Below are 15,275 nucleotides of genomic sequence, written 5' to 3' on the forward strand. Positions count from 1 at the left end.
ATAATAGCCTTAATATTCTCTTCCCAATTCAACTTGATCAATCTCTATGTATTCTTAGTGCTTTTTTGAGAGGAACCGGGATTATCATTCACAATAAAACTGATAGTTTACAACCCAACTTACAAAGACAACCCTGAAAGTAAAACACCAGATGAGGTGGGACAAGCAGCTAACCCAATCCCACAGATTGGTAAGATAGCGTACCCATTCTTGACCACAGAAATTGGATCCTCGCCAGACATCCCCATCGCCGGAGACGAAGCTGAAACCGACGCAATCACTGTGGAACAAAGGCACAGACATAAATTCCGAATCAGCAACCTCAATTCGGAGTAACCAAACCCTAACCTATAGAAACCTAGGCTAATAGAGGTAGGTATGTACACCGTGTTCGAAATAAATTTCTGTTAAGATTTAAGGAAAATAAAAATAATAAAGAAAGTGTTTAAGCCACCTAAATGTGATTAGGAAACTTGATGACAAAAAATTAATAGGCTGTGATCAGCAAACCTATTAGTTTATTTCTCAACAGAGGCTTCCCCAACCCCACATTGCCTATAAATTTGAGGTCGTGGCTTAGCAACCTTAATCACATTTTCATTAAAACCCTGGCCACATCAAGTCTGATCGCTAAAGGCACTGAAGGAGTTTGGAAGGCCAAGCACTCGCGGTTAGTGCTACACACAGTGCTAGCGATGGGAGTGAGAGGAGAGGCCGGTTTATATAGGTGTGGGGGGTGCCAAAGATTGAATTACAATTAACAGCTAAGGTTAATTCTCAAGTTTACTTGTTTCAGCACATCACGTTGCACCGCACCGCCCGGCCGAGCCACGCCCACAGTCTTGGCCCGGCGGGATGAGGCGAGCGAGCGCGCGCGTGTGGCTCACCAATCTTCTCTTATCGGGTTCACATGAGGTGTACACAAGATCCACCATTTTAGTCGATCCTCCTCAAATACCCGTACGAGATTAAGTACTTGAATCCCTAGCATTTATTAGTGGGTCTTTGAATTCTTTAAATACAAATGAAATTAAATGGGCCAAGCCCATATATTCCAACATCCAATGCATATGGTTTCCACTAACTGAACAGTGTGAGATCGTTGTGCTGAGGTAAGTTGCTGGTTGGAATATTTAGAGTGAGATGGTTACCAAAACCACAAGTGCTTGAATTGCTGAACCTACGTACTAGCTTTCTAGTCCTTTGTGGCATTCCATCTGTTTTCATCTTTCAACTAATGCAATTCATAACGATTGCCGTGTATTTCATTTTATTGTGAATGAATTAGAAATGGGCAATCCACTTTGAAAATGTGTGTCAGTGCTCCAGTATTTCCACAACAGTAGTGCCTAGCATGGATATGGATTTGTACTAAAACAGTAAAACTGAAATACAGTGTGATTCAGTATCGACTCGTTCTCGCTGTGTCGCTGTGATCTTACTTTGCTGATAAGATTGGTGATGTTATTTATGATATAATAATGAGGTTGTCCATGAGTTCTGTGCAGCGTGCACTGCAATGGTGTGGTCTATTACTAGAAATACCACCTTGTTCTTGTTGCTACTAGTTTTGAGTGCTTTCTGCTTGTCTCTTGGACCTCGAATGCAGAAATGTGGGCTATGTTGTAGAATGACAAGTCCATTGTATGTTTCTGCTGAAATGTAGGAGTACAATCCAGTGCATATATGGCATCTTATATGCTTCGATTTTTCCCCCAAAAAATATGGATGCGGCATTGTCACAAGTTGTGAATTTGCATGGCATATGAAAAGGTTCATAATGCAACTTTGCCGTATTCCGAAGCTCCTATCCAAAACTCATTTTGTTATGGGTTCTTTCTGTATCTGATCTAAAGTGGGTATCCAACTCATCTTGTTATGGGCTTAAATTGCCAGATGGGCTGGCTGGGCTGGACCCTGGCATTTTCTGATTCTTCCAACCGGGCTCAATTTCTTCATTTTTGCCTGCCTTCGGATTGCACCGTGCACGGGGGAGAAGGGCACGCGGAGAGAGGATGAGGGGGCTCCTCGGGCGCCGGCGGCAGCCGCCGCCGCTCCCGCTCTTCCCCGCCGCCAAGCGCTCGTCCGCTCCGGCGAGCCTCCTCCTCGCCCGCATCCGCCGTATCCTCCCGGAGAGCCGGCTCCTCCGGCTGCTCCTCCTACTCGCGCTCTTCTCCCTCGTCCCGCCGGCCTTCTTCCACCTCCGCCTGCGCCGCTTCCACCGCGTGCGCCCCCCCGTCCCCTCGGTTCTCGAACCGGAGCACTTTCACGCCCGGGGATTCCACTGATTTGATTCGATGCGTTTCTTTGGTTTCACGTTTGCTGAACCTTTTTTGGTTGCTGGCTTGCAGATGCGCGAGAGGAAGTGCGGGTGGATCACGAGCCCGCCCATGGTGTGCGCGCACGGCGGCGACTCCACCAATGCGTTTCCCAACTCGGTGGGTTTCCAGGGGAGACGGATGCGCGATCCTTGTGAATTTGATTTTGTTTCTCTAACAAATGGATTTCCCCATCCATGTTTTTTGAGCTGAGGTAAATGTGTTAACAAGACTTGGTTTCGTTGCGGATCTCGTGGTTCAGATGGAGGCATTTCGGATGGCTCTGGACGCGCGGGTCGACTGCGTGGAGGTGGACATCTCCAGGTCCTCCGACGGCGTGCTCTTCGCACTGCACGACAGGTCATTGAATTGCCACTTTGCTGGGGTGGTGTAATCAATTATTTGCTTACATTTGATGATTCATTTGTTAAAGTAGCAGAAACCGGCATGTGATGTTATATCTGTGAATGCGTATGGCTTGTTTTTATTAGAACCGGAGATAAAGTTATAATACCGATAGTACTTGATGGTTCAGTGTTCTGCTTAGAAATTTGCCATTTGGTGTTATGTGGTATGTTGATGGTAGTGTCATGGAAAAATGCATGCACTTACCAAGTTTAAACAGGGTACCACGAAACAATTCATCGTTACATGGATGGATTGCCGTGGAATCCTCATAAAGATGATTTTTACAACCATATTGACGCATTTATATGGAATAGTCTGCAAACAAAGACAATGAAAACTTGTCATTAGGATGGGTGATGAAAACTGCCAGCAAGTACATATTGCGCTTACCATCTCATAACATTATAAATCTAAGCTGTTTTAATAATTAAACTGCAAATATGTCTAACTAATGGGGTTAAGAAGGCATCTAACCAGAAACCGTCCGTCTAATTTTTGAGAATATTGCATATTTGGGACTCCAAACATCGCGCTTTGCAGTTTTGCCATTCCTAACATTGAATTTGTAAAAATCGGCTTCCAAACATGTGCCACTTGATTTCCTTGCCATTAGCTGTATTTTCTCTCTTTTTTAGTTTTTCTCCTTGTATTTGTCACATGTAAGGACCATTTTACCCTTCTGTTTTTTTTCCCACTAGGGTGTGTCTCCATTTGCGTCTCCTCTCTCTCCCGTTCAACTCTCCTCTCTCCTATGGCCCGTCTAGCCTTCTTGCTGCAAGCCCTGGGCAGGCAGGCTGGCCACCGCCTGGGTAGGCTGGTGGTTGCCCACAACTGCCTGGGCGCAAAAAGAAGTCCATATTATTTTTATGCACAAAACAAATTTTGGGGCATAAAAATGAGCACCAAAAACATAATCTGTTCACGATAAAAAATTCTGTCGCCATAATAAGCACAGTAATCATGAGTTCATCTCGAAAATCCACGAATTTAGCTTAAACATGTTCATCTCACAAAACCATAATTTTGGTCTAAACGAGTTCCATATATGAAATAAAGCATGAGTTTACATCTCATCACAAATAGAGCCATCACATATCATAAAAATAACGTTCATCCAATATGAAGCCTTCTTTTTGGAGTCATCTTTTTTGGTGCAGCCGCAGTAAGCATCCTCTAAGGACTAGTGGCGGTGGGTTGTGAAGAGTTGCCCTCTCCTAATAAGAACGCAAGCTGGCTGCACAAAAATATGTCATGACAATTAGATACATGCAAAAACTTATTATTATGTGGTAAATGTGTTAATATTCCTTACCTTCTTGTGATCCTTTTTGAACTATCCTGTAGTATTTCTTCTCTAGTTGGCCTATGTGGTGTGCCAGTGGCGGAGCTAGCCAAAAATTTTAGGTGGGGCGGACTGTTGGTGTATATGTGAGCCCATGTATAGGATTTATATTTCTCACCCTTCTAGGGTTTGGAGGAATACATCTGATAATTTCCTTCCAATATGGTATCAATAGCCTAGCTCTCTCTCCTCCCCTTCTCCTACCTCCCGTCCCTGCGCCGCTGCCGCCGCCGGCCGCCGGCGCCGACGCCTCCCCCTCCTCCTCCTCCTCCTCCTTCCCTCCCCTTCCCTCCTTTGCTGCCCCTGCACCGAGCGCGTGGCGCGCGGGTGCCGGGGCTGCGGGCGCAGGGGCCGCGGGCGCTGCGGGTGTAGGGGGTGCAGGGCCCCCGCCGCCGCTCCAGTTGCCGCGGCCGCCCCTGCTGCCGCCCAATTTGGCCGCGGGCGCCGGGGGTGCAGGGGCCGCGGGAGGCCCCCTGCAGCCGCAGGCCGCCGACCCGGCTACCGCCGCCGAGGTCGCCGCCGCCGCCGCCGGCAAGCAGCCCGTGCCGGCCGCGCCCGCTCTCGCGTGGACCGGGCTTGGGATGGCGCCCGCGGATGCGCCGCTCGCCACCGCCGCTCTCCGAGGGCAGCAGGCCGACGCCGCTCTAGGCGCGGCCCTCCTCGCCGCCAAGTCGGAGGCTTCGGCAGCCCAGGAGCGAGTCCGCGTGGCTGCCCTCGCTTGGGAGCGCGAGCGCGCCACTGCCGATGCTCTCGCCCTCCGGGTCGCCGAGGCGGAGCATTACTTCCTCGTCTCCTCCAGCCAGCTGCCCGTCGTCCCCGAGCACGGCACCTCTTCCTCCCACCAGGCCCCGCCCGCTGGATCTGGACTCCGGCACGACCCGACCGATCCCATGGTCGCCCAGCTCCACCTCCAGGCCGCCGGCGTCCAGAACATTCGGGCCCTGGTCACCGTCCTCCTCGACCCCACGTCCTCCTCCTACGGACGCTGGTGGGACCAGGTCCTCCTCACCCTCCGCCGCTACTCCCTCGACGACCATGTCCTCGTCGACTTGCCGATCGAGGCGCGGGACGTGATGTGGTTGCGCCTCGACAGCGTCGCCATGTCCTGAATCTTTGGGACCATCTCCCTAGATCTGCAGGACATCGTCAGGACTCACGGCGGCACCGCGCGAGAGGCCTGGCTGGCGCTCGAGGGGCAGTTCCTCGGCAACGCCGAGTCCCGCACTCTCCAGCTCGACGCCACCTTCCGCACCTTCGAGCAGGGGGACCTCTCTGTTGGGGAGTTCTGCAGGAGGATGAAGGGCATGGCCGATGCTCTTCACGATCTCGGGTGCTCGGTGCCCGACCGGATCTTGGTGCTCAATATCCCGCGGGGTCTCAACTCCACCTACGACCACCTGCGGACATGGATCAAACGCCAGAAGCCCTTCCCCTCCTTCCTGCAGGTCCGGGACGACCTCGTTCTCGAGGAGATCACCAGGAGTCCTGCGACCGGCTCGTCCTCCTCCGCGCTCATTGCTACTCCACCGGCTTCCTCCGCCGCTCCTGCCACCTCCCTCCTTGGTGCTGCTCCCGCCGGGCAGACCGGAGGTGCGGGGGGGGGGGGGGGGGGGGGGGGGGGGCGTGGTCGTCTTCGGGGGGGGGGGGGGGTGGACGGGGTGGTGGTGGTACTGGTGGCCCTGCTTCTGGGGTACCGGTGGGGGCCGTCGGGGCGCGCCGACTCCGGCTTCCGCTCCCGCCCTTGCCCTTGGCGGTACGCCCTGGCCATCCTTCAACAACCCATGGTCAGGGTGCATCTCGATGTGGCCCTTCCAGGGTCAGGGGGGTGGGCCTCGTCCTCAGCTCCAGCCGGCGGTCATGTTCACCGGTGCTGTTCCCCTCTTCGCGCCGTCCTGGACCTCGCCCGTTCAGCCCAGCCAGCAGCCGACCTGGCCTGGGTGGTGGGACCAGGCCGCTCTGGCGCAGTCCTTCAGCACCATGGGACTGACGCCGCCGGTCAGCACCGAGTGGATCGCCGACTTGGGTGCCTCCTTCCACACCACCCCAGATGCCAGTATCCTCTCCTCTGTCCGACCCCCACACCCCTCTTGTCCTTCTTCCATCATGGTTGGTGATGGATCTTGTCTTCCTGTCACCGCCGTGGGTTCTGCTCCTGGCTCTTTTCGTCTTCCCAATGTCCTTGTTACTCCTCAGATGGTTCACAACCTTCTTTCTATTCGCCAGTTTACTGTTGACAATTCTTATTCCATTGAATTTGACTCTTCTGGTCATACTGTGAAGGATTCGGCTTCCCGGCGTCCGCTCCTCCGATGTGACAGCTCGGGGCCTCTTTACACCCTTCGACTTCATGCTTCCACTGCTCCGCCTTCGACTTCTTCTTCGTCTGCTGCTTTTGCCGTGACGCCGTCTTCCACCACCTGGCACTGCCGGCTTGGTCACCCCGACCGTGACATTTTGGCTCAGCTTAGTCGTAGTACCGATATTCCATGTACTCGGACTCTGTCTGAGCACCTTTGTCATGCGTGTCAGTTAGGTCGTCATGTCAGACTTCTTTTTTCTTCGTCTTCGCATGCTGCGCATGCCTTCGATCTTGTTCACTGTGATCTGTGGACATCACCTGTACTCAGCATGTCGGGTTATAAATATTATCTGGTGGTGGTTGATGATTTTTCTCATTACTCTTGGACTTTTTCTTTACGCGCCAAGTCTGAGACCTTTCCCACCCTCCAATTTTTTGCCTGGGTGTCCACTCAGTTCGGCCTCACCATTAAGGCCGTCCAGTGCGACAACGGGCGTGAGTTCGATAACTCCACCTCCCGTTCTTTTTTCCTCTCTCGGGGTGTTCAGCTGCGTATGTCTTGTCCGTATACCTCTCCTCAGAACGGCAAGGCTGAGCGGATGATTCGCACGACGAACGACGTCGTGCGCACCCTTCTGATCCAGGCCTCTTTGCCCCCGCGCTTCTGGGCTGAGAGCCTCCACACCGCCACCTACTTGCTTAACCGCCTTCCGTCCACTGCTTCTCCTGCTCCCACTCCACACCACGCTCTTTTCGGTACCCCTCCTCGTTACGACCATCTTCGGGTCTTCGGGTGTGCATGTTACCCTAACAACTCCGCCACTGCTTCTCACAAGTTGGTGCCCCGCTCGACTCGTTGTGTGTTTTTTGGTTACTCCCCTGACCACAAGGGGTATCGATGCTTTGACCTCACCTTTCGCCGCGTCTTGATCTCCCGACACGTCGTGTTTGACAAGTCGGATTTTCCTTACTCCATCTCCTCCATACCTTCTCCTGACCCTGAGCTGGAGTTGCTGTTTTCGACTGACCCGGTGGTTCAGCCACCTTTACCTGTCTGTCTTTTCCCTGCAGGTTTTCTCGGTGCATCGGCACCACTTCCGGTAATCCCTGTTGTGCCCAGCGCGGCCCCGGTGCCCGCTGTCGCGCCACGCGCGGCCCCAGGACCCCCTGTCGTGCCGTGCGTGGGCCTGGGGTCCCCTGCTGTGCCACGCGCGGCCCCGGTGCCTCCCCTGCACCTGCGCGGTACGCTCAGCCGGTGCAGATGTACCAGCGTCGTTCGGCGCCGGCACCGGCGCCGCCGCGGTACGCTCAGCCGGTGCAGGTGTACCGGCGTCGTTCGGCGCTAACACCGGCGCCGCCGGCGGCTACGGAGGCCCCTGCGACACCTACACCGGAGCCGTCGCCGCTGCCGTCTCCACCGCCTCGCTCTCGTGTCGAGCCGGCGGTGTACCACCCGCCTGTCATCCATCGGGATCCTCGACATATCCATCCCATGGTGACTCTGCGGATGGCGTCTCAGGCCGCGACTCTCTCCGCCTCTGAGGGGGAGCCACGGGTTTCTCCGTTACCCTCCTCTGTCCGCGACGCCCTAGCGGATCCTCACTGGCGTCGCGCGATGGAAGAGGAGTTCGCGGCTCTTCTTGCTAACTAGACGTGGGACCTCGTGCCGCGTCCGTCTGGTTGCAATGTGGTCACAGGCAAGTGGATCTGGACGCATAAGCGTCGGGCTGACGGCACACTGGAGCGCTACAAGGCTCGCTGGGTTCTCCGGGGTTTTACCCAGCGGCCTGGTGTAGACTATGATGAGACCTTCAGTCCAGTGGTGAAGCCTGCTACTGTGTGCACGGTTCGCTCTTAGCCTGTGCACCAGCTGGATGTGAAGAATGCGTTTCTTCATGGCACTCTGTCAGAGACAGTTAGCCAGCGGGATTTGTGGACTCCAGTCGTCCGGACATGGTCTGCCGGCTCAACAAGTCTCTCTATGGTCTGAAGCAGGCTCCTCGGGCTTGGTATTCTCGGTTCGCCACGTTCTTGCTGACATTGGGGTTCACCGAGGCCAAGTCTGACACGTCTCTCTTCATCTACCGTCGTGGGGATGAGACTGCCTATCTGCTGCTCTATGTCAATGACATTGTGCTCACAGCCTCCAGTCAGCAGTTGCTTTAGCGCGTCATCTCCTCTCTGCAGCAGGAGTTTGCTATGAAGGATTTTGGCCAGCTCCACCACTTCTTGGGCGTCACTGTTGAGCTTCGCCCGTCTGGTCTTCTCCTTCACCAGCGGCAGTCCTTCACCAGCGGCAGTATGCCCTCGATATTCTGGAGCGGGCTGGGATGTCTGATTGCAAGCCCTGCTCCACTCCTGTCGACACTCAGACGAAGCTGTCTGCTGATCTGAGGGATCCTGTGGCTGATCCTACTGCCTACCGGAGTCTGGCCGGTGCCTTGCAGTACCTCACCTTCACCAGGCCGAATCTCACCTACGTTGTTCAGCAGGTCTGTCTCCATATGCATGATCCCCGGGAGTCACACCTTGCTGCGCTGAAGCGTCTCCTCCGCTACGTCCGTGGCACTGTGGACCTCGGCCTGGTCCTTCACCGCTCGTCCTCTGCTGAGCTGGTTGTCTACACCGACGCTTACTGGGCTGGCTGTCCGGACACTCGCCGCTCCACTTCCGGCTACGCCGTCTTCCTGGGCGGCAACCTGGTCTCCTGGTCGTCCAAGCGGCAGCCGGTTGTCTCCCGCTCCAGTGCCGAGGCGGAGTACTGGGCTGTCGCTAACGGCGTGGCGGAGGCGTCCTGGCTACGACAGCTCTTGGCGGAGCTCCACAGCCCGCTCGCCAAGAGCACGCTCGTCTACTGCGACAACGTCAGCGCCGTGTATCTCTCCACCAACCCCGTTCAGCATCAGCGGACGAAGCACGTGGAGATCGACTTGCACTTCGTGCGCGACAGGGTCGCCATTGGCGATGTTCGGGTTCTCCATGTCCCGACCACCTCCCAGTTTGCCGACATCTTCACTAAGGGACTACCCTCCTCGACCTTCTCGGAGTTTCGATCCAGCCTCAACGTAGCAGGTGGCTAGTTGTGGCTGCGGGGGGTATTTGCCCTGCGTGTACTTTCTTGATGTCCAGTCTTGAACACCGCTACGCCGGTAGTTCAGACTGCGGGGGGGGGGGGTGTTGGTGTATATGTGAGCCCATATAGAGGCCTATGTATATGATCTATATTTACCACCCTTTTAGGGTTTGGAGGAATACATCTAATAATTTTCTTCCAATACGGACTAGCACGAGAAACATGACTCATACTATCCAAGATCGCACTGTATCTCACTCTTCCATAGGAAAATCACACGTATAGGGTACGAAAGGTTAATAAATGGTACATTTTAAAATAAAAAATGGTACCTTCCAAATAAAAGGTCGTAGAGTATTTAACACCACAATATAATTCCTTAATTCAATATACACCAAGATGGTAAGATCTAGGAACTAAGAACAATCTTAGCAAATTAGCAATGGGGATTGTCGGATTGGGAATTTGGGATTAGGGAAAGGGAAGGAAAACTTGCCTTACAGGAGGTGCGCCCGGCCAAAGTCAGTGGCCTGCACCTGCAGGCTGGCGCCTGGCCGGTTGGGGCAGGCCGGCAGGGGGCTGCCGGCGGGGCGCGGCAAGCGGGTGCAGGCCTGCGAGGTGCCGGCGGGCGGAGGCCGGCAAGGTGCTGTGGCGCGCGGTGGTGGGGGCCTACGGGCGGGGGCCGGCAGGGGGCGGCGGCGCGCGACGATGGCCTGCGGGGCGGGGGTATGCTCTAGCCGTCTGGCGGCTGGGCGAGCGAGCGCCCGTGGCCTCTGCCCTCTTACCTAGCTGCAACCGCAAGGAGTGTGAATGGGCCGGCCGGTACAAGCCCAAGCAAGCCCAAATAACAGTTCGTCGTTCTTCTTCCTCTGTATTCCCGTTCCTCCTGACGCCTCACCGCAAAAACAGCAGCACCGCCAGCCGGGGATTGGGGGCCGGACCGCAGACTCGCCGGAGGAGAAGGGTGCGGGGTCGGGGTTCCCGGCGGCTAGCTGGGGCATATGCCCCACCCTGCGTGATGGGTGGCTCCGCCACTGTGGTGTGCTAAGTTCTCCTGACGCAGCTCTTGTAACATTCTTACTAGGTTGCTTCTGCTTCCTACAAGTAAAATAAATTAAATTTATAATAACATGTTACCACAAGTTGTAGATGAAGAAAATCAATACTTGCCTCATTTTTCCTGCCCCATCGAGTGAGCACTTCTAGCTTGCCTGTGACCCTTTTCACCGCATCTCACACAAGTGATAGGTCCTCTAATCATTTTCTGTCCCTTTGCATTGGTTGGACAAGTAGCATTGCCACCTCCATTGGCATCTTCACCTTCAGTTGTACCTTCACCATCTTTGGCACCTTTCTTCTTGTGGCTAGCTTCCATAAATCCTTTCAGCTTAAGTTTCCTTCGTCTTTCTACCACTCCTTTAGCAAGAGGTGCACTAACAATAAATGGTAGTTCTACTAGTGGCCATTGTGTTTTGTCTATCATTGGCTCAATCTCTCCACTGTAAGCAGCCTTGAACCTATCCACTGATTAGTACTCATGCACAAATTGTTCAAGGCCAGTCCCCGTTGGTTGGTTACAAAGGCCAATACATTTCTACCAAGTCCCCATTGGCTGTTACAAAGGCCAATTGTAACCAGCCAACGAGGACTAGACTTTGAACAATTTGTGCATGAGTACTACTCAGTGGATAGGTTCAGGGCTGCTTATTGCGGAGAGATTGAGCCAATGACAGACAAAACGCAATGACCACTAGTGAAACTACCATTTGTTGTTGGTGCACCTCTTGCTAAAGGAGCGGTAGGAAGACTAAGGAAATTTAGGCTGAAAGGATTTATGGAAGCTGGCCACAAAGAGAAAGGTGTCAAAGATGGTGAAGGTACAACTGAAAGTGAAGGTGACAATGTTACTGCTCCAACCAATGCAAAGCGATAGAAAATGATTAGACGACCTATGACTTATGCGAGATGTGGTGAAATGGGTCATAGGCAAGCCAGTTCCAAGTGCTCACTCAATGGGACGGCAAAAAGAGGCAAGTATTGATTTCCTTCATCTACAACTTGAGGTAAAATGTTATTATAAATTCAATTTATTTGACTTGTAGGAAGCGGAAGCAATCTAGGAAGAATGTTACAAAAGCTGTGCTAGGAGAACTTAGCACACCACATAGGTCAACTAGAGAAGAAATACTACGGGATAGTCTAGGTTCACTAGAAGGTAAGGAATATTAGCATATTTACCATATAATGAGTTTTTGCATATATCTAGTTGTCTCGCTATATTTCTGTGCAGTCGGCTTGCATTCTTATTAGTGTGTTAGAATTAGTGTGTTGGGTTTACCTACCACCATTACTAATAAGCTGATTAGTTGGATGACACAGCCATTTTTAGCTACACTTTTTCATATAATTTGGTTATTGACTGTTATGCTTTCATTTTGTTAAATAGGCAACTCTGAAGTTTGGATTATAATTATGAGAAAACAGTTTTATCTGCCTATTACTTATTGGCATATGGCTGGTTTGTTTTGAGAATTATGCACACCTTAATTTTTGGAAGGGATTGCCGGGAAGCATATGATTACTTTCTTACTTTGTGTTCATAGTTCTTACTACCTATAACCATGAGCATGAGACCATGATATGGTTGGGGATCACCCTCCTGCTACTGTTAATTGTGAAATGGATGGAAAATTCATAAAATAGTAGCTTGAGAAAACATTTTTGAATGTTCAGTATGATGAATGCATTTATTAGCATGCTTCTTTTTCTTTGTAACAACATGCCTGGACCTAATGCACAATTGACACAGGCAGGGATCTGCAAAAAATGTCTGGTAATTCCACTGCCAAAGTTGGCCACTGGAGCACAGATGAGGTGACTCATTTTTTTTAGTTTTAATCTTACTATGACATCCTAAAATTCCCGTTCTTATTTTAGTTTTGCTGAAACCAATCTGCTAAATGACTGTTTGGAGTATATGGATTGAAATTGCCTCATTTTTGTTTCCTTAGACATTTCATGATAGTTGACTGATTTTGGAGCTGTTAGCTAATGGAGTTATCATTTCGTTGTTTTGTAGATAAAAGCACTAAGTACAAGGTTTCAGCTATCGAAAAGTGTCCGAAACGAGGACGTTCCTAAAGCAGAAGATGCTCTGGCAGTAAGCATTGATCCAACCTTTTTAAGTTGTAGGAAATTTGGTACTTTTCGATTGGTAGTCCTTGTAATCACTTAAGCTTTAAGCTACTTTTCTGAAACTGTGAAAGCTTTTCCATAAGCATATTAAGCTTAACGGGATAATTGAGTAGATTTAATTGTTTACATGTATGAACTGTTTTTCCTCATACAGATGATATCACAGTCGGTTCGGCAGGTGATTCTGGATGTGAAAGTTGGCCTACCTTCATTTGAGAAAGGTTTAGCTGAAGATGTATTGTCTCTTGTAAGTTTTGCTTATGTCATGTCTTGTTTTGCCACGTGCTTTAAGTAGCATAAGCTGTTTTATTTACTATTCTTGTACCTCTTAGTTCTTCACATATAACTGATGTACCTAGCTTATCTGCATCATATCATCAATTTTCTAGAGCTTAGTTGTAATTAGTTTGAACCAATCATTAATTGTGATAAACGATTTATGGCCAAATGCTCTGTTTGTAGCGAGTAACATTGTTGAATTTCCTTGTAATTGATCACATGTTGCTTCAAGGAATGGCGTCTTAATTCATGGTACGGCTTCATGTGATTCCATCCTTGTAGATTTCCAGCTAATCTTGCCTAATTTGTGTGCCGTTATCTGTTTCAGTGATTGTCATTTGACTTCAGTCTGAAATGTTGCAATTTTTGCAGAATGTTTTCGAAAACCTTTCATGATTCAATTTCCTTCTTTTTTATGTTCCTTATTGCAGCTGAAGAAAACAAATTGCAAAAATTGTCTTGTGTGGGCAAAAAGCGATGACCTAGGGAGAGAGATGATCAAGTTGTCTAAAGATGTTGTGGTACATTGTTCTCTCTTTTGCATTTCTTTATTCGAATGATCCGTCTATTATCTGTGCCTACGACCACATGTCCCGTACGTTTCAATAGGTGGCTCATCTGTTATAGGTTGGTTATATTGTTATGGTTGATAAATCCACTGGTAGAAGAACTGAGTTGGTGCGGTTTGAAGGGGCTAAAGTTGCTGGTGTATATCATCCTTTGATCCACGAAAAAGTCGTGAAGGTCATGCGGAGGTACAGCATCGCATACCTCATGTTCAATCTTTGTTTTTTCCCTGTTTGCATTTTGCACATCATGTACAAACTGAACTTAAGCTTCTTGGATTTGAAAACAGACATGATAAGAAAGTTTTTGCATGGACTGTTGACGATACCAACTCCATGGAGAAGATGCTATCTGAGCATGTTGATGCCATTGTGACCAGCAACCCTTCCCTCCTGCAGCAGCTTATGCATGAGACAAGAACTGAATGCATGGAAGATGGGTTTGCCTTACCATTGGATTTCTAATTCTTAGTGCACATTACCATCACTGCAGGTTTGGGAACAAAAGAGTAAGACTTTTTTTATAGATTAGATGATGATTTATTTGAACTTTTACACTTTGATAGATCATTGAGATAGGCCTTAACAAAATATAGTTAACTTGCCATGAATCTTTTTTTGGTTTCATTTTACTGCTCTGCTGGAATAGATAAAGTCATAGTGGCATTATGACAATATTATCATTGATTCATAGGATCATGCTTTCACGATTGAATTTCAAGTATGTTTCTCAATTTTTTATGCATATGTGTACCTACGGATCTATCGTTTTTGCTGAAGATCATTTGATGATCGCCAATGGTGTTTACCTTGTGTTCCACGTTTTCTTTTTCGGAATTGTTATGTTATGATCTTTTTTGGGGAGCTCAGCTCCAAGATTCAAGAACTCTCATAGCTGAAACCACGGAGGGACTGAGGCTGGGTAAGGCATTTTGTTTCCATTTTAGCGAAAAGCAGAGAACTTTAATTTATCATACAAACTAAGATCCTATTCTATCCGTCCCAGAAATAATGCAATCCTAAAATTTCAGACAGAGATTAGTCTTGAAGCAAAATAACTTGGTGCTCCTATTTAACTGTGCATGCAGAATTTTAAGGGAACCACAATTAAGTGGACGTCATGTAGGACATTAGCTGGTCCAAAAGCTAGGGTTGCATATTTTTTTCTGAGACAATTTTTAAATCCTAGAATTGCATTCTTTCTGGGAGGTGTAAGAGCTGACCCTAGGTGTGTACATTTGAGATATGATGTTTATTTTGTGGAACCTATAGTGTTTGAGAGATCTGTAGTTGGAGCTCTGTTTGGAAATTTGATGTTATGTTCAATCTGGAGAGAACTTTGTTGGTAGGGTGGGGGCAGAGGGCTGTTTGAGTATGTTTTATGGAACATATGGTGAGAGAGGGAGAGGGAGTGAGATGTCCCATGATGTCAAAATTGCCCTCCAGCTGTGACTGAGAGGCTATTGTGTATATCTATTGCATGATCCTATCGCTTCTACTAATGCAATGATACCCAGCTCTTCTGCATGTGTTTGAGAAAAAAAGAAGTGCATGATCCTATCGGAGAACGAGGTTGACGTAGAGAGCGCGCTTAAGAGGTACCAGAAAAGACATCACACTGCAGATAGTATCATGTTCCCATCTAGTAGTCTTATGTAATCGTGAAACACGGAACTCTTTTGTGGTTTTAGTGCATTATTATGCCACTAAGTTGTTATGATATTGTGCTTAAGAAAATAGATATGTAAACTATATATATATATATTAGCTCCAGTTTGAGTTAAGAACCAGGACT

General features: G+C 49.7%; 1 protein-coding gene across 3 annotated transcripts; it reads left to right on the forward strand.

Annotated features, from left to right (window-relative positions):
* The first annotated feature begins 1,963 nt into the window (after window positions 1-1,963).
* On the forward strand, window positions 1,964-15,007 carry LOC120685546 (glycerophosphodiester phosphodiesterase GDPD4-like). Of its 3 annotated transcripts, XR_005679630.1 has the most exons (11): window positions 1,964-2,225; window positions 2,352-2,438; window positions 2,581-2,678; window positions 11,543-11,655; window positions 12,250-12,314; window positions 12,520-12,600; window positions 12,790-12,882; window positions 13,346-13,435; window positions 13,542-13,669; window positions 13,771-14,402; window positions 14,569-15,007. XR_005679630.1 is itself a non-coding variant. In XM_039967538.1 (10 exons), the coding sequence occupies exons 1-10, from the start codon at window positions 2,016-2,018 to the stop codon at window positions 13,943-13,945; spliced, it is 1,140 nt and encodes a 379-aa protein (XP_039823472.1). In that variant the 5' UTR covers window positions 1,964-2,015; the 3' UTR covers window positions 13,946-15,007. The 3 variants fall into 3 exon arrangements, 2 of the variants coding, with proteins under 2 accessions (XP_039823472.1, XP_039823473.1); XM_039967538.1 differs by having other exon boundaries at window positions 13,771-15,007; XM_039967539.1 differs by lacking the exon at window positions 11,543-11,655 and having other exon boundaries at window positions 1,968-2,225; window positions 12,254-12,314; window positions 13,771-15,007.
* The last annotated feature ends 268 nt before the right edge of the window (window positions 15,008-15,275 follow it).

This window comes from Panicum virgatum, chromosome 8N (assembly GCF_016808335.1).
Source record: "Panicum virgatum strain AP13 chromosome 8N, P.virgatum_v5, whole genome shotgun sequence".
Lineage (NCBI taxonomy): Eukaryota > Viridiplantae > Streptophyta > Magnoliopsida > Poales > Poaceae > Panicum > Panicum virgatum.

Coding starts and splice junctions, on each gene's coding strand:
- LOC120685546 (XM_039967538.1), top strand. CDS start 2,016: ATGAGGGGGCTCCTCGGGCGCCGGCGGCAGCCGCCGCCGCTCCCGCTC. Junction 2,439..2,580: donor CCAATGCGTTTCCCAACTCG/GTGGGTTTCCAG, acceptor CTCGTGGTTCAG/ATGGAGGCATTTCGGATGGC. Junction 2,679..11,542: donor CTCTTCGCACTGCACGACAG/GTCATTGAATTG, acceptor TTTGACTTGTAG/GAAGCGGAAGCAATCTAGGA.